The following is a 19,699-nucleotide window of genomic DNA, read 5'->3' as shown; positions in this document are numbered from 1 at the left end:
TAATTGTGGATTTGAAAGCGTTGTTGAATTGTCACGTGGGGTTGACAGTCTTCTAAGTGTTCATCTGTCTGTTTACAACATTGTTCCTGTTTTATCTTTAGTCCCTCAGATTGCTTACCTGCTGTTCTTCTTCCAACGGCTTCACTACACCAAACTTTTCCGTTTGGACCTAGTAGGAGCGGTTCAGTTGCGTTGAGTGTGACCCACCTCCACACAACATTTCGAGCGAGGCCTGTGCCATCCTAAATAGGAGTTAGATGTATAGGCCGGCCACAGCCAGAGTATGTCAGCTTTAAATCACTGATATGGCCACATCCATAAAGCATATAACTGTTATTTCCCTGCAGAATAATGGCACACATTTGTTTCCCTCTGGCTCGCTCTTGAAGTGTTATACGGCTGCCTGTAACAGCCCCCCCCACACACACACACCTTTCACAGTTTGTGAACTGTGAAAGGGGTTACCTTTTATGAAAGTGGTGACATTATAACATCCTGACACAGCTCCATGGCAACCTGCTCTGAAGGTCAGTGTGTGTGTCTTCGGCTAGCAGCTCAACTCTGTTCTGTTGGAGTAATGATCGCCGCGCTGACGGGGAATCACCGCTCTGCTGATATGAATTCCTCTCTCTCTCTCTCTCTCTCATTCTTCTCAGCTCACCCTCTTTTCTCTTTTCATCCTCTCCTCCTGTCTCTCTACCTCCCCACCCTCCCACTCTCTCGACATCACCTCGATCGCTCATTCTCGTTCTCTTTACTTCTCTCCCGCCCCCTCTCTTTTCACCGTCATCTCTCCCGGGGGAAGGGGAGAGCGAGGTATTGAGAGGGAAGGGAGGGCACGAGAGAGAGCAAATGCAGAGGGACAGAGAAGTGAGTTAGTCACGAAAGAGAGAAGGAGAGGGCGAAGGAGTGAGGTACAGAGTGGCGCTTGTGTGGTGTTCACTGTGCACAGGTGGGCGACAGGTGTAATTACCCGCAAAGTGGAGACAGGTGGGACAGACAGAGAGAAGGGGGGGGGATAAGAAATAGAAGGATAGGAGGAGGAAGGGAGGGTTGACCACAGATGCCCCTGTGTGTGAGTTGGACTCTCAGACCAGGTGGGTTACGGGTGTGGCTGAAAGAAATAAAGACAAAAGGGAGAGAGAGGGGGAAGACGGGGGAGGAACTGATGACATGACATTTTTTACACCAGGTGTCAGCAACCAGACCAGGTATAATGAATGAGAGTGGTCCTCGTTACATGAAGTCAAATACATACTCACGGACACCGCATTTGCCTCTCGCATCTGTTTTGAAATGCTTTCTCAAAGGGAAAATATTCTAACGTTTGAATTTCCGAGATTGCTTTACTTCTGACCTTGTTCTGACGAGGTTACGCAACAGAAACACAGGAAACTGCGCTTGAAGGGAACATGGAGTGATTTGCTACTTCCCAGTGTTTAGACCGTAATGTACAGTACCTGGAACAGTTTGTCCTTATCGCCACTCATCAACAGCTCTAAACACATCTATTTCAGAGCAATGTTTGGATCAGTTGCGTAAGTAAACTAACTAACGTTGATATGCGTTTTATACTTGATTATGCCTTGAATTGGTTGTTCCCACCAGGAGTTTACAATGACACACACTCAACACACATGCACAAACACACATACACACACACACACACACGCATACACACACACACATACATACACAGATTGTTTTATAACGATAAACGGTGTGGCCCAAAAAAATCTCTGCTCTAGTTTGTTGTACTCAAAGTTGAGGTCATAGGGAGGGAGAGGGGTATGGATAGAGGCACGGGGGAGAGAGAGAAGGACGGAGAGATAGAGAGAGCCTTCAGTGACTTTGTCTCCTGCTTTATAATCTGATGGAGGCTCTTTGCCTGTGAGACCATTGTGGATTAAGGTATTAGACTTCTATTCCATATCGATTTGCCCACACACACACACACACACGCACGCACACACGCGCACTTGCAAACATGTCAAAGCATATTTACAATTGGATCAGGTCAATAGGAAGCATGAAAAGCTTGGATGGCAGGATGTTGGGGGGGGGGACATTTTTCTACCACTTCCTTGGTGACGGGCCAGGATATAAAGAGGGCCTTTCAAACACACACACACCAGTGTTTTGCTGTAACTGATCTAACTCTAAGCTTTATGTTGGAAAATATATCTTAAAAACTTCTCCGCTTCATCAATATCTACATACCCTGCCAGCCTATAGCCTCTGCGCGATTGACAGCTGCCAAGTCCCAGATAACCCCCCCAGAATGAAGGAGGGAGGGAAGGAGGGAGGGAGATGAATTAATCCGTATTCAGATTTAATTTTCTTCCTCTGAAGAAAGCTGCTAACTTGCTGCGATCCAGGAGTCCCCTCTATGAAACACACATGTCCACACTATGCATACCTGCTTGTTTGTGTGTGTGTGTGTGTGTGTGTAACAACCCCAGCTCGGGTAATATGGTAACCCTATATGTCTGATTCCCCTCTCTCCCTGTCAATCAATAGCCCAGTTAGACAGCAGGGAATGTAGCTGTCAATCACATCATAAATGGACCTGTCACATGCTCCAGTGACATCACACTGAGTCAGAGCAGCGCTGACAGTCAGAGCAGCGCTGGGGAAAAGTTTCCAAAGCAGTGTGGGAATGTTTGGCGGACTCTGCTTTGCTTTTGACCTGTGTCGTACACTTGTTTCTCTCGTCTATAGCGAGGGACGGAGGGAGGAAAGTCAGCCCTATCCACCGATCAAAGTCGCATCCAAATCCATGTGGGCTTCATGGTTAATGCTGTCAATTCTGCCAATGCATTTGATAATGAAACAGCTTATCTGACTTGACTGTCTATCCTCTTTTCACACTTGCTACCCCTCCTTTCCCCCCTCTCTCTTTCATTCTCCAGTTCCGACTCCAATCCACTTTTCCAACCGAAAGCACACGTGTAATTAGCCAACTGCACTAACTGGGGTTGCCTAGTTATGTGGGCTGTGGGCTGGGTCAGAGCTGCTCTTACTGGTGTTTTAAAAAAAATATATATTCCACCTTTATTTAACCAGGTAGGCTAGTTGAGAACAAGTTCTCATTTGCAACTGCGACCTGGCCAAGATAAAGCAAAGCAGTTCGACACATACAACAACACAGAGTTACACATGGAATAAACAAACATACAATCAATAATACAGTAGAAAAATCTATATACAGCATGTGCAAATGAGGTAGGATAAGAGAGGTAAGGCAATAAATAGGCCATGGTGGCAAATTGATTACAATATAGCAATTAAACACTGGAATGGTAGGATGTGCAGAAGATGAATGTGCAAGTTGAGATACTGGGGTGCAAGGAGCAAGATAAATAAATTAATACAGTATGGGGATGAGGTTGATTGGATGGGCTATTTACAGATGGGCTATGTACAGGTGCAGTGATCTGTGAGCTGCTCTGACAGCTGGTGCTTAAAGCTAGTGAGGGAGTTAAGAGTCTCCAGCTTCAGAGATTTTTGCAGTTTGTTCCAGTCATTGGCAGCAGAGAACTGGAAGGAGAGGCAGCCAAAGGAAGAATTGGCTTTGGGTGTGACCAGTGAGATATACCTGCTGGAGCGCGTGCTACGGGTGGGTGCTGCTATGGTGACCAGTGAGCTGAGATAAGACGGGGCTTTACCTAGCAGAGACTTGTAGATGACCTGGAGCCAGTGGGTTTGGCGACGAGTATGAAGCGAGGACCAGCCAACGAGGGCATACAGGTCACAGTGGTGTATGGTATATGGGAGCTTGGTATATGGGGCTTTGGTGACAAAACGGATGGCACTGTGATAGACTGCATCCAATTTGTTGAGTAGAGTGTTGGAGGCTATTTTGTAAATGACATCGCCGAAGTCGAGGATCGGTAGGATGGTCAGTTTTACGAGGGTGTGTTTGGCAGCATGAGTGAAGGATGCTTTGTTGCGAAATAGGAAGCCAATTCTAGATTTAATTTTGGATTGGAGATGTTTGATGTGAGTCTGGAAGGAGAGTTTACAGTCTAACCAGACACCTAGGTATTTGTAGTTGTCCACATATTCTAAGTCAGAACCATCCAGAGTAGTGATGCTGGACGGGCAGGTGTTGCCTAGTTATGTGTGCTGTGGGCTGGGTCAGAGTTGCTCTAACTGGTGTTGCCTAGTTATGTGTGCTGTGGGCTGGGTCAGAGCTGCTCCCGGCTAAACACATTCACTGTGGATTCAAGTCAACAAGTATAACACACGTGCATATACAAAAACACACAAGTACGAATGTACACACACCTACAAGGCAAACTAGTTAATGGTGTGTATAAAGTCTCCTCTACAATTCATCAGTAAGCTGTAGCAGCAGAATCCATCTTGACTAAGATTTAGGATACCAGCAGAGAGCGAAATGAGAAAATAGAGTGTAAGGAAGCAAGTAGCGCACTCCCTTTTTACACACACACACACACACACATACACACACACACAACCTGGCCTGAAACAAATGCACCTGTCAGCTCTGTGTACCTGCCAGCGGCTGAAGCACTCATCTGGGGCTATGAGCGCGTGTGTGTGTATATACCATACTGTGTGTGTACCTTTACCAGGCCTCCAGTGTCACGAGCTCTGCTGTTTGGCTACTGTGCAGCAACGTAGAGTTTGCCCCCAGAAAGCCTATGTAAATTACGATCGCCAGAATGGTCCCCCAAAAAATGCGATGACCGTTTTGGCCTCTAAAATGTGTTTATTATGATCAAGTTCGAGCCCTACTGTGAATTATTTTAAAGTTCAAGATATTTAATTAAATAGTGATGCATTCTGACTGCTACATTTGTCGTCACACAGGACCAGGTGCTGACACAAACCAATCACGGGCCTGCAGGGAGGCTCCCGGTTGACTTTCTCTGGCAGGATGAAAATGACTACATCGACAATGATCCTTCAACTAGCTCTCACAGTCTCGCGTTAGAATTAGACGTTCATCCATGTTTCTCAAAACGTCAAATTTCAAAGTGGTTCCGAAACGTTAAGTTAAGGCATTAACGCTGAAATCTTAAAGTTAGGCATGAACTCTGACTAGTTAAGGTAAGGGTTAAGGTTTGGGATAGGTTTTAAACAAAAATCTCAATAACAACTTTCTATCGCTGGATTCGAACATGCCGCCTTTGGCAGCGGAGGCAGATGTTTGCCTACTTAAAGGTAACAGGGCTCACCTTTGCCCCTAGTGGCCATTTTCCATGTCATCTCCCAACGTCCTCAGAAATGTATGGACGTCGAATACTGACTTGTATCACAGATGACCTGGCTGGATCCTTTGCTAGTTACGGCCACTTTCACCAGGATCCTTAGCGACTCTTGGTGCCATTCAGCCCCATTCAGAAAAGTGACGCGCTTCAAATATTTCCGGCCTCATGCGCCGTCGGGAGTTTTCCATAGGAGTATGTGGATGACGTCAGCGCTATCACCATCTACTGGTTTTACAGTCTACGACCTTGTAGGCAACTGTACAACGGTGTTTATGTTTGTGTGTACACTACCGTTCAAAAGTTTGGGGTCACAGAAATGTCCTTGTTTTTGAAAGAAAATAAAACATTTTGTCCATTTAAAATAACATCAAATTGATCAGAAATACAGTGTAGACATTGTTAATGTTGTAAATGACTATTGTAGCTGAAAACGGCAGATTTCTTTAATGGAATATCTACATAGGCGTACAGAGGCCCATTATCAGCAACCATCACTCCTGTGTTCCAATGGCACATTGTGTTAGCTAATCCAAGTTTATCATTTTAAAAGGCTAATTAATCATTAGAAAACCCTTTTGCAATTATGTTAGCGCAGCTGAAAACTGTTCTTCTGATTAAATAAGCAATAAAACTGGCCTTCTTTAGACTAGTTGAGTATCAGGAGCATCAGCATTTGTGGGTTCGATTACAGGCTCAAAATGGCCAGAAACAAATAACTTTCTTCCGAAACTCGTCGGTCTATTCTTGTTCTGAGAAATGAAGGCTATTCCATGCGAGAAATTGCCAAGAAAATGAAGACCTCATACAGCTCTGTGTATACATACAGCCCTTCACAGAACAGCAGAAACAGTCTCTAACCAGAATAGCAAGAGGAGTGGGAGGCCCCGGTGCACAAATGAGCAAGAGGACAAGTACATTAGAGTGTCTAGTTTGAGAAAGAGATGCCTCACAAGTCCTCAACTGGCAGCTTCATTAAATAGTACCCGCAAAACACCAGTCTCAACGTCAACAGTGAAGAGGCGACTCCGCGATACTGGCCTTCTAGGCAGAGTTGCAAAGAAAAAGCCATATCTCAGACTGGCCTAATAAAAAGAAAAGATTGAGATGGCAAAAGAACACAGACACTGGACAGAGGAAGATTGGAAAAAGTGTTATGGACAGATGAATGTAAGTTTGAAGTGTTTTGATCACAAAGAACATTTGTGAGACACAGAAAAAAATGAAAGATGCTGGAGGAGTGCTTGACGCCATCTGTAAAGCATGGTGGAGGCAATGTGATGGTTTGGGGGTGCTTTGGTGGTGGTAAAGTGGGAGATTTGTACAGGGTTAAAGGGATCTTGAAGAAGGAAGGCTATCACTCTGTTTTGCAACACCATGCCATATCCTGTGGACGGCGCTTAATTGGAGCCAATGTCCTCCTACAACAGGACAATGACCCAAAGCACAGCTCCAAACTATGCAAGAACTATTTAGGGAAGAAGCAGTCAGCTGTTATTCTGTCTATAATGGAGTGGCCAGCACAGTCACCGGATGTCAACCCGATTGAACTGTTGTGGGAGCAGCTTGACCTTATGGTACGTAAGAAGTGCCCATCAAGCCAATCCAACTTGTGGGAGGTGCTTCAGGAAGTATGAAATCTCTTCAGATTACCTCAACAAATTGACAACTAGAATGCCAAAGGTCTGCAAGGCTATAATTGCTGCAAATGGAGGATTCTTTGACTAAAGCAAAGTTTGAAGGACACAATTATTATTTCAATTAAAAATCATTATTTATAACATTGTCAACGTCTTGACTATATTTCCTATCATTTTGCATCTCATTTCATGTATCTCTTCATGGAAAACAAGGACATTTCTAAGTGACCCCAAACTTTTGAAAGGTAGTGTATGTCTGAGTGGCTTTTCAGGCTTTGCTCAGTATTAAATTGCCTTGTCATACATACAGTAATATGCCGTAGGGGTAATTCTATGCTTTAATAAATGCAGCATTTTGAAGATGTAAAGTGTGGGAAGTCTGTGTCTGTGCGGTAGGTTTGCTATAGATTTTTAAAATCCTTTACATGAGACCGATACAGCCTTTACCAGCCACACCATTCTGCCTTGGTAATTGGTTTCCCTCCTCTTCCCGCCTTCCTTTACCGGTCTTTCTTTCTTTTCCCTCTGCTCTCACCCCTTGCTAATCCCCTATCCCCCTCTCCTTCTCTCTTTCTTACGCCATTGTTTATTTTTTTATCAATCCTATAACAGCAGATGTGCTTCTGCCGGTCTGGGCAGGTGGAGAGGGAGGGATCAATAGCGATGTAGATAGGGTGGGACGGAGAGAGGGATGCATGGGGCTGGTGGGAGAGAAAGATGTAATGAAAAGCTATTTTCCCTTTCCCTTTTCCCTCTCTCTCTTTCCTCTCCTCTCTCTCTTCTCTCTTCTCTCTCTCTCTCTCCTCTCTCTCTCTGCCTCTTCTCTCTCTCGTCTCTCTCTCTGCCTCCTCTCTCTCGTCTCTCTCTCCTCTCTCTCTGCCTCTTCTCTCTCTCTCGTCTCTCTCTCGTCTCTCTCTCTGCCTCTTCTCTCTCCTCGCTCTCTCTTCTCTCCTCTCTCCTCACTCTCTCTGCCTCTTCTCTCTCCTCTCTCTCTCCTCTCTCTCTCTGCCTCTTCTCTCTCGTTTCTCTCTCCTCTCTCTCTCTGCCTCTTCTCTCTGCCTCTTCTCTCTGCCTCTTCTCTCTGCCTCTTCTCTCTCCTCTCTCTCTCTCTCCTCTCTCTCTTACGTCTGTCCTTTCCACTGTATGATTTCTCTTTCTATACAAGATCTTCCTTTCGTCGTAAAAGTGGTTGGAATGACACTCTCTTTCTCTTCTTCCCTCTGCACCCTTTGTTTCTCTCCCTCCTTCCCTTTCTCTGTCTGTCGTCCTTGCTCTATCTCTCCGGCGGCTGTGCTGAGCTCTTGAGCGGAGGCTGATGGGAGCTCATTGGGTGCGGTGTGTGTGAGCAATGTCACTGGACTGTGTAATTGAAATGGAAATAAGCCAATCAGGGACTGGTGTGGCACGGTACCTTACTCTGCATGCACTCCACTGTTCCAACTCTCCTGACTCTGAGTGTGTTTGTAGGAAGTAGCAAGGATAGTTTTCGGCCCTGCCGAGGGGGATGTGTTTGAACGGTGTAATCAGCTGGAGACAAAAGGTTTAAACACCTAACAAACACGCACGCACGCACGCACACGCACACACGCACACACGCACACACACACACACACACACACACACACACACACACACAGCCAGGGTGCTTACGAGACCATTTCTTCCCCAGGACTGTGTTGTGACCTGCAGCTCTCTTGCAACAGCTGTAGCATAACAAAGACGTGCAATTATCATGGTTTGACAATTAGCCTGCCATCCACTGGCGGTTTTTAATTACCCTGCTAAATTACCAGGGCATCAAGGACTCTACTCACCAGACTGGAAAAGTGTTCTACCCGTCGTTAGAGGTGGAGGGTGTCAGAGGGGAAGTGTGTGCCTGTGATGGCCCGGAGTAAGAGAGTATTAGGGGCAGTTACAAGGTGTGTGTGTGTGTGTGTGTGTGTGTGTGTGTGTGTGTGTGTGTGTGTGTGTGTGTGTGTGTGTGTGTGTGTGTGTGTGTGTGTGTGTGTGTGTGTGTGTGTGTGTGTCGGGGGTTAAGGGCTCTTAACTCAAACACTCGACAGGGGAGTATTCTCGGAGTGTGTGTTTTCTCTTCTGCCGATTCAATTTGGTGTGGTGAAGATGTTCAAGTTATATGAACACACACGCGTGCGCACACGGGCCCGCGCATACACAGGGAGTGCCTCCTTAGCCCTTTGATAGAGCTGTAATTGACATTGTGTTATGTTTGCGTGTAGCAGTGGTATGTAGCTTCACCCACTCATCACCGGCCTCTCCATCGACCTCCAGTGTTCCATCACCTTAGACCTATTCACCTGACACGTATCCATATTTTTCTGCTTTGATTTATTTACGTGGTACTTACACCTTGTGTGTGAGAGGCTGGTGTGTTTTGAAGACCGTTCTGTGCTGAATAACTTGTTCCTTTTCCCGGTGAATTACAGCATTGTTGATGAAAAACCCCACAGTCAATCGTGTCTGCTATTGATAGACACTAAGACATTAGGACCATAAAAAAAAAAAAACATGAACAATATTTGTATTCTACTTTTAATTAACCTGACGTTTAGAGAAGATGTTTGACAGAGAGGTAAAACAATCTGTCGCTAAGATGTTGAACTAGTAGATTGTGTGTGTGTAGATTGACTTTGGTTGAGGAAACAAGCTTCTAGTCACTCACTCACTCACTCACTCACTCACTCACTCACTCACTCACTCACTCACTCACTCACTCACTCACTCACTCACTCAGTTGTATCTGCTACTATTGCCCCCCCCCCCCCCCCCCCCTCTTCTGTCCCAGTGCCAGACCACCTTTTGAACTGATAGCAGGGAAGTGTGTCTGTCCTGCTCAGTCACCCAAACATCCTCTGGTTCATTTGCAGTCCAGACCGTTGTCTCTACAGCAGAACAAAGGAAAGGGGGGGAGACAGTCCATCACTCACTCACTCACTCACTCACTCACTCACTCACTCACGACACACACACACACACACACACACACACAAACACCGCGGAGAGGCTGAGCAGTCGAAGCGCGTGTTGTGATTATTAAATCAGTGACATTTAAGCCAGAGGAGATGTGTTGCTCTACCTGTGGGTTGCAGTGACATGTTTTAAATGAGATGTTACACATGAGATGCTGCCTGCCCTGAAGGTAAACAGTCTTACTCAGCTATTTATTCTAATGAGTAAATACAGGAAAACCCCATTAGACGCTAGCATAAACGTCACACAAACGTACATACTGTACACACGTTACATACCGCACGCTCACATACACGCTCATGCACACAGGTGCACACACACCAAACAGATGGTGTCAGTCAAGCTAGCCCAATCTCCCCAAGCTAGCCCAATCTCCCCAAGCTAGCCCAATCTCCCCAAGCTAGCCCAATCTCCCCAAGCTTGCCCAATCTCCACTAGTAACACTGTGTTAGTGAAGGCTTCCATATAGAATGTGATACTCCACAACGAGAGAAGGACTGTCAAAGGCTATTCTCCCCCTCTCCCCTAATGACTGGGGAGTAGGGAAGCAGCTGTGAGTGTGAGTGTGAGTGTGTGTGTGTGTGTGTGTGTGTGTGTGTGTGTGTGTGTGTGTGTGTGTGTGTGTGTGTGTGTGTGTGTGTGTGTGTGTGTGTGTGTGTGTGTGTGTGTGTGTGTGTGTGTCGTCCTCATCAGTGGGATTATTAATGCAGCCCAGACCACCTTTATCATCATAACATCATCAGCAGTCTGCTTACTTTGGCCGACACTCTACTCTGTCGGAGGGTGGAGAGAGAGAGGGAGAGAGAGTTTGGGGAAAGGGAGAGATGAGGGGCAGAGGATAGAGCCTAGAAGAGAGGGAGCGCAGAGTGTTCTAAGTGATGTCTATGTCCCGTGAACAAGGATGAGAGGGTTTTCAATTAAAAGTTTTTGTCAGGTCTCTCTCTCGCCAGACAAAGACTGATTCCCAATTAAAAATCCAGACGTATCAAAGGCGAGGAGGAGAATGAAACTCTCTTTTCAGGGGTTAAGTTGGGTTCGGTGCCCTGAGGTTAGAGTCAGACTGGCCCATACCCACCCCAGAACTAAACACACCCACACAAATTGCTTTCCTTGTAGGATTTTAAGGCACGATTCAATGGAACCCCAGGACAGTGGTTTGTGGACAAATCAATGAGGAATTCAGAACTTAGCCTGTGTGTGTGTGTGTGTGTGTGTGTGTGTGTGTGTGTGTGTGTGTGTGTGTGTGTGTGTGTCTCAGATGAGGGCATTAGAACCTCATGGCCTTCTGTAGTCTGTTGTGGATCAGTGGAGTTATAAACATGCCTCTCTGCACAGCCTTCTGGGGAAAAAACACACGCTGTATTTTGGTATCGTTTGACATTTCCTGCTTCAACTATCTCACATCTCCCCTAATAATTTTCTCTCTGGAACCCTCGGTCGGAGTTTTTCCTTCACTGTGTTTTCAAAAATACATTTGTTGTCTTCTTTTTTTTTCCGATGGAACTTTCTGGCATCCGAAAGAGAGAGATTTTGTCCAAGTAGGATTTTTCAGTGTGCGAATCACCACGCCGGGGAGAAGTGGTAAATATGAGTTGCTCAGATGGATTCACAGACAAACCTCCTCGTTCACCGAAGCCACGTGACGGATATCTAAAGAATGTTGAGAGCCAGCCGGTGCTCATAAAACCTGTCATATCGAAACAAATTCATCACCATAAAACATAGAGAAAATGTTAACAGGACTGTCATGTTTATGTTTGTGTGTCTGTGTCCCCGTGTGTGTGTTTTACAATTGAGGATGTTTTAGGACCCTTCGGTGATCTTGTTGATATGAACTGAAGTGGAGTGGAAGTGGGAGTGCGCTCATCTAGTTACATTGACTTCTGTGACCAGCACACTGTGTACTGCAGAAATGTGTTTAAGACCGTGAATGTTAATGTTACTTTTAAAGAACTACAATCAATCTCTATTACTGTCTAGAGCAAAGTCACTTCCTTGTTTTTTTTTTTTAAATGTTATTTTTAATGTAATGTACTTTGTGTTTGTGATTGACCGTGTGTAAAGGCAGCCAAATATACACTCTCATTCTGACCCTAAATGGACAGGTTCTTTGAGCTTCTGGAACTTTTTGAGGCACTTTCAATAGTGTACGACTGTTAATGAGTAATCAACGAATTCATTCCGTTCGTTCACATTACACAATTGCTGATTTTATCATCCCATTCCATCTATAGCTGAAGCCCTTCACTAATCTTCCAAACACTAACGTTCTCGTCCTTGGCTTCTGTCCAATCAGGTTCCACCGTGGAGACTACCACATTGATGTGTGTATAAACGACTACCTGGACGTGTTCTGTCCCCACTATGAAGACACGGTGCCCGAGGAGCGGACGGAGCGCTACGTCCTCTACATGGTCAACTACGACGGCTACAGTACGTGTGACCACACCGCCAAGGGCTTCAAACGCTGGGAGTGTAACAGGCCTCACTCCCCCAATGGGCCGCTCAAGTTCTCAGAAAAGTTCCAGCTCTTCACCCCCTTCTCTCTGGGCTTCGAGTTCAGACCGGGCAGAGAGTACTACTACATCTGTGAGTACTAACATGTATCACCATATACGTATGTAGGATCTTCATTTTAGACGTTTTGCTACATCAGGAAAGAATCCTGCAGCAACAGGAAATGTGAATTATTTGAATTATAATGAATGGATTTTTTTTTTAAGGGGTAGATGCATTTTTCGTTAGGGCAAATCCAGTCTGACATTTGTAAGTGGAAATGACTCACTTTTGAAGCTTTTTTTAAACCTCGAATACACTACAAGTTTGCATTTCCTGCCGTTCAGGAAAATTCTCAGCAACAGAAGAGTGATCAAATTAAGATCCTGCATCTGTGTGTGCGAGTACTAGAGAGTAATGTCACGTGTTGTACTATTATGTGTTACAGTTGAAGTAAGACGGATGTCGGAGGGGGTGACGGATGCAGCCCTTAACGTGTTTAGAATTTTATTAAGCTGCCTCAGAAGAACAACCATTTCACATCCAAGTTTATATTAGAAGAATGTGATACTTCAAATCGGTCTGGTTGTTAGGAAGTCTTGGCAAAGCTGTCATAAAAAAACAACAACACATTACTCTCTATAACTCTTTACTGGACTGATCCACTTCTCTATGGGCCTTTGTAGAATATATCCTCTATCTCAGCTCATTTTCTGCCTGTTACACAGAACACAGAGCCTTAACCCCATATTACAGGAAATGTGGTGTGTGTTTGATAGAAAACAGCCTCTAACAGCCTTGACTCCTAACCCCATGTTTTTACAACCTTACGATTAGAGGAGACACTTGTAGACTCACATTTCACTGCAGCTTTTCATTTAGAACACATTGCTCCTAGAATGTTCTTCCCTAAAAAGGGAACGGAATCCTCTGGGATACTGATTAAGACCAATTTGAACATTAGAAGTGTTCCCTGCAGAACAGTATCCCATGCTTCGTAAAGAATGACAGAGAGTGGTTACTCTTCATATTACGATGTGAGGTTAAACAGCCCAGAGGTGCTGGAGTTTCATGTTTCATGTCTGTGGCTGTGGAGAGGAGTGTGTGTGTGAGTTCGTCTGAGGCTGCTACCCCAGGGAAATCAGTTTTTAGCAAAGCTGGGTGATGGAGTTGGGTTGAAAGTATCCCTTTGCTGCTGCTGTAATATGCTTCTAGTTGGACTCACTGACTCACTGCACTGCCAATACTACCTCCACACACTGTCTCAAACCGCGTACTCTGACACCAATATGTCTATTGATGTACTGATATTTCACTTCAGTGTATTGTTTGTGTGTGTACTGTTTGAGATCATACTGTATGAGTCAACCATAGTGTGAGGTTAGAATATGCTACCGTATGGGGAAGAACACTTCTATTTTGCCTCCAGAACTTCTGGGTCGTTCCACCAATTCGGTGCCTTTTGAGAAGTGTACTGTAAAAAGTTGAATTTCACCAAATGTTTGCCTTCTGTCATAAAGAGCACATTGTTCAACATCTCAAGAGGTTAAATAAAAAAATAAAAAAGGGAATATCTTAAATCAGCCATACAACCCCTTGTGAGAGGGGGGATGGAAGCTTGTTGTGTGCAACAGGGAGTGGCAATTGAATGCACGCATCATACAACATTTCTAGACTGTCTATCTATGGATAACAGGGTTGACGTGTTATGCTCGACCCGCTCGGTTTTCCCACCACAAAACACCCGGAAATGAAAACAACACAAAGCCGCCGATGTGGGCTGTAGCCACGCAAGAGACCAGTCCCAGTACGTATAACACCTCCATACACTGAGTGTACAAAACATTAGGAACTTTTTCCATGACAGACTGACCAGGTGAAAGCTATGATCCCTTATTGATGTCACGTTGTTAAATCCACTACAATCAGTGTAGATGGGGGGGAGGAGACAGGTTAAAGAAGCGTGAGAAGGGCTTACCAAGAAAAACTTCCAAAAGGACTAATTCAAGGTTAAAAGGAGTTGGAACACTCAACAACAAAAAAGCAACGATTTATTTATTTTAGCTCGCTTGAATTCACTGTACAGGATGTAGACAGGTGACTGATCTTTCGATGTCAAGCTAAAGTCTTCCTCAGGATTTTTAAAGACAATTGAGACATGGATTGTGTATGTGTGTCATTCAGAGGGTGAATGGGCAAGACAAAAAATGTAAGTGCCTTTGAACAGGGTATGGTAGTAGGTGCCAGGCGCACCGGTTTGAGGGCTGCTGGGTTTTTCACGCTGAACAGTTTCCCGTTTGCATCAAGAATAGTTCACCACCCAAAGGACACCCAGCCAACTTGACACAACTGTGGGAAGCATTGGATTCAACATAGGCCAGCATCCCTGTGGAACGCTTTCGACACCTGTTAGAGTCTATTCCCCCTGACGAATTGAAACCATTCAGAGTGCAAAAGGGGGTGCCACTCAATATTAGGAAGGTGTTCCTAATGTTTTGAACACTCTATTGTCCATTGTTCATTATTTGCCATGGTGTCATCACTGTGCAAATATCCTGGACCATAGGCAATATAATTAAAACAAGTTCAATGCTCAGCAATAATATACTATTGTTCCTTGTTCCCAAACATGGTGAGGTGTCCTCATCATTGTCTTATGCTGAGGCCAGCATCATAGCCATAAGCTAGGCTGTGTAATTGTGCATGGATAACATACCTGAATAATGAGCCAGTCGTGGGGTTCCAACGGTCGGCTTGTCCTTGTGTGTTGGGATTGATGTGCTGCTCGAAAAAGTATTGAGCTTCCATAGCAGTGGAAAACGTGTGTGTTGTGTTCTGGAAGGTCAAGATCAGTTTTGCCAGGTGGATGAAGCTTCGTCTCAGGTTTAGTTCTGCAATGTTAATCAGCAGTATGGGATCCAGCTTCTCCTACCCGAACAGTTCATGGAAAGGATTACTCATGAAGAAAGTTGGGTTGCCCACTTCCACACTAGTTTCAAGTCTTGTGACCCGCACATAGAATTTACAGGAATGATTTTCGAGTGATTCTGTTTTCTCTTTTAGGAATTTGATTATCCCTTCCAACTTAGCTTGCTCTGTTTCCAGGTCATGGAGTCGTACCTCTGTCGCATTGGCTGTCTTCTCCAGACTTTCCACGTTAGTTGAATATGTATCCACTTCAGCAGCGAGCACTGCCAATGATTCATTTACCGGTTTTAATTGTAAGTCGAGGGCAGATGTCATCTCCTCACAAACAATCTCTCGTATAGTAGCGGCCAGCTCTTTCTGATGTCTGGTGTTATGAGCCGCCTTGTTCCAGCAAGTGAATTGTGGACAGACGGATTCTAGCTGCTAAAGCAAAATAGACCTTGCTAGTTATTTACTGTCACACAATTAATGTCCGACACCTTAATATGACGCTTAGTATTGAGAAGTTTTAGAAAATAAGTCTGTTAATTCCTAGAAATTTGCTAAAGAAAGCCACTATAAGGTCACATGTTTCAAAGCATGCCACCGGAACCCTATCATGTATGACATTCCTGGGAGTGTGCAAACTTACATTTTTTATTACCATAGCATTTTTTTGTATGTTCTCTATAGTAATGTACTTGAAAATGTATCAATTCACCAATTCGGCACAACTCCTGGCAGACTTGATACAAAATATTGTGCAGTAATGTAATTCTTCACTGGATCAGTCTGAAACTTTGCACAAACACCGCTGCCTTTTGGTGGCCAAAATGTAAATTACACCTGGACTCCTATCTGAAAATATGTCCTTTCTCTTTCAAAGATGATAAAAAAGCATGTTTTTTGTTTGTATTATCTTTTACCAGATCTAATGTGTGATATTCTCCTACATTAATTTCACATTTCCACCAACTTCAAAATGGTTCCTTTCAAATGGTATCAGTGGCGCAGTGGTCTAATGCACTTCATCTCAGTGCAAGAGGCGTCACCACAGTCCCTGGTTCGATTCCAGGTTATCTCACATCCGGCTGTGATTGGGAGTCCCATAGGGTGGCGCACAATTGCCCCAGTGTCGCCCGGGGTAGGCCTTCATTGCTATGCGGGACATTTTAAACTTTAAACTAAGGTTTAAAAAGGCTTCTGAAGTTTGTAATTTCCACTTTGACATGTCAGACGTGGTTTTCCCTTACGAAAAATGTGTCAGCCCCTACAAAAAATGGCCACTAATTACAGTATAATCCACATAATAATTCACATTTCCTGTTGCTGCAGGATTCTTTTTCCTGCTATAGCAAACTGGCTCAAATTAAGATCCTCCATCTGTATTTTTGGTACGGTATCATTTCTGACAGTTAAGGACAAGCTGCCAAACACTCTCAGACATCTTTCCCCATGAAACATGACCCCTGCCTGGAGTGTTGAAACGGGCAGGGGATATCAGTGGGATATTATTGGTGGATCTACACACAAGTCTGTTCTATCCATCATCACCATTTATGATGGAGGCAGTTAACCTGACAGCCAACCAGGGACTTCTCTCTCTCTCTCCTTTATTATCTCCACCTGTTTCTTTCCCTTCCGAAGCGGTCGAGATGGAGGGGTTGCATTACAAAAACCTCCAAAATTCTTTAATGTTGGCCATTGTCAGCATGACACTAACCAACGTTTAATTCCGCTAATTGGCTCGGCACACTGCTAGCCAAAACCCTTACCTAAATAACTAACTGCCTGTGTATGACCAGTTGTCATGAGCTAACACCAGCTGCCATGACTATATATGGTATTTATGTCTCATATGCCTTTTCTATGATGGTGTTATTAAGCCTTATGTCAGCAGGTCAAAAGTTTCTTAGTAGAGTTTTATGTTACAGACTGCTTGCCTTGTCAGCCCTGATAGAGCTGAGAATCACAGGAGAAATGGCACGTCGTTACTCATTGTGTATTTATTTCTTGTGTTCTTTTTTCCCCCTACTATATCTCTCTGCGTTGTTGGGAAGGGCCTGTAAGTAAGCGTTTCGGTGTTAGTCTACAGCTGTTGTTTACGAAAGCATGTGACAAATACAATTTGATTTGAAGGGAGAGGGAAGGGAAGTCTCCAAGGTTGGAGTTCGATGCGGTTTAAGGGTTAGACACTTCCCCCTGTAAGTTTTTATTTCCAACCTTTTTTTTCCCTCATCCGGCTGAAGGATGCCTGTCCAGACTGCTAACTTAAATTACACTCCAACTGATAGGCTGCCCATAGAACACATCCATTCTGCTATACAATGTCATATTGCTTTAGATGCCTGCGGCTTCATTGCTCTCTGAGTGATTCCAGCGTGTCGCCTCTCTGGCCACTGCTGCGGATATTAAAGTCATCCACCATGAGCTCTGCTGACATGTGATTTCCCAATGCTTTTGTGTCAGGATTGAACATCTGTAAGACATAGGGGGGTTGCTTGCTGATTGGATCGAGTATAGTGAAGAGAGAACAGCGGAAGGAAAAAATGACATCTGTATTATAATAATACTCTTCCTGGGGCATGTTTGCTCACAAAAGCCCCAGATTGGCTGCAACCTCATCAGCACCAGCAACACCTTCATCATAGTCCTCATCCTTCTCCTGATCCTCATTATCAATCATCAGCAGCAGCAGAAGCATAGCCGTTATGATCCTCAGCTGCTTCTTAAATTAATTTGCTTCATGAGTAGCTTAAATCATCATCAAAATCACCATTGTGTCACCAGCATCAGTATGAACAATTTGTTATACATCTGTCTTACTTTCAGATTGCCGTACAACACCTACTGCCAGCACAGAGGTCAGGCATATATATATATATATATATATATATATATATATATATATATATATATATATATATATATATATATATATATATATTCAACTATACAGTATATGATTTAGCACATAGTTCTAGAATGATGTGTTTTCAGTCAACGTTCTCTTAGCTTGCTTCCAAACCTGGAGAAATTGTTTCGTAGACGTTGCCGAGGGGATATTGTCTAGCGTGAAAGAAGCAGACAAGTAAGAGTGACATTGTTAAACATTCTTCAACATGACTCTTCTGAAAGAACAACGGTGAATGGCTGTGGTTTTGTTGAACACAGCAGTGGATGCCATTGAGAACCTGTTGATTGGACAGGTTCAGCTTTCTGACAGGGAGGACACAGTGTGTGTGTATGTGTGTGTGGGGTAATAACCACACTACAGGAGGCTCTAGAAAATACTCATTTGCATTCAGAAACACACAGGGCATAGCAGACCAGACAGATGACTGTGGGAGAGGAAAATCCAGTGGCTGTTTAACAAGATAGACTGGTGGGGGATGGGGGCATGTGAGTGTGTCTGGCAGGATAGCTCTGTATATTGTGGTTGGTATAATGTTGAAGAGAAATGGCATGATATACTGTGTGATTTGGGATTGGAAATATGGACAATACATATGGCTGGGGGAAGTAATGTGACGACGTACTGCTTATATTGGGACATTCGTGTTGAGGAATTGCAAAGGAATGTGAAAGTAAATAATCATGTGATTTGAATTTTGGCATTATCATTCTTCAAAAATGCGTACTATTATTAATTGCAATGGAGAGAGGAACTCAAAGCAACCACCGTGATTTACACTGAGTCTCGTAATGAATTGTTCTTTCAGTAACTCAAGGAGCTGAGGGAGAAAAGGCTGAAAAAAATGCCCGCAGACCATTGATTGACTGATTCACTATCTGGACCGTAGATGAAGATAAAGATGTTAAATTATATTCTGACGGAGAAACGCCCGCTAATGGTGCTTTCGACCTTTGAGTTCGATGCGGGCGAGGGCTTGATTTGTTGCATCTGTGATACAATTATAACGAGGAGACAGAGTTCTGCTGTCAGGTGCTTCAACAACACAAACGGGTTAATCAACGCTAGCAGGTCGCGGGGAATAAACCCAAATCGAGACCGTGATTCTTCATTTTTCGTTGTCAGCCGCAGCTCTCTGTTTAGAGGAGCTGAGTTGTCTATCAAGTCGTAGAGGGAGAGAGAGGTAGAGAGAAACAGAGGGCTAGAGTCAGTCGTAACGGCATGGGCCAAAACCTTTTTTCTTCTTCCCATGCTTCCTTTCTTTCTATAAATGAGTGAGTGAGTGAGAGGAGAGTGGGTGTGAGTGAGAGTGAGAGAGTGAGTATGCAAAATGCACTGCCTGCAGGAAGCCATTTAACGTTACTCACATCTGCAAGCAATTCAGCAGAATACTGTATTAGCTGTGGTTGAGTTACGGCTGTGACGTAAGCAGGAAGGGATGGGGAAGGGCAAGGGGAGCGCTTCCTAGGTCAGAAGTCAGCCAGCATTGGCGGCTTAAGTGAACCCTGCAGATCAGG

The 19,699-nt window shown here is 44.4% G+C and overlaps 1 protein-coding gene across 2 annotated transcripts in view; it reads left to right on the top strand.

Annotated features, from left to right (window-relative positions):
* LOC115164189 (ephrin-A5b) overlaps positions 1 to 19,699 on the top strand; it is a 108,768-nt gene that overhangs the window by 72,657 nt on the left and 16,412 nt on the right. For both annotated transcript variants that reach the window (XM_029716431.1, XM_029716430.1), the window contains exon 2: positions 12,162 to 12,454. In XM_029716431.1, coding sequence (XP_029572291.1) covers positions 12,162 to 12,454 — 293 coding nt within the window. The remainder of the gene's footprint in view (positions 1 to 12,161; positions 12,455 to 19,699) is intronic.

The sequence above is a fragment of the Salmo trutta genome, chromosome 27 (genome assembly GCF_901001165.1).
Source record: "Salmo trutta chromosome 27, fSalTru1.1, whole genome shotgun sequence".
NCBI lineage: Eukaryota > Metazoa > Chordata > Actinopteri > Salmoniformes > Salmonidae > Salmo > Salmo trutta.
This window is presented reverse-complemented; position numbering and strand designations above follow the sequence as displayed.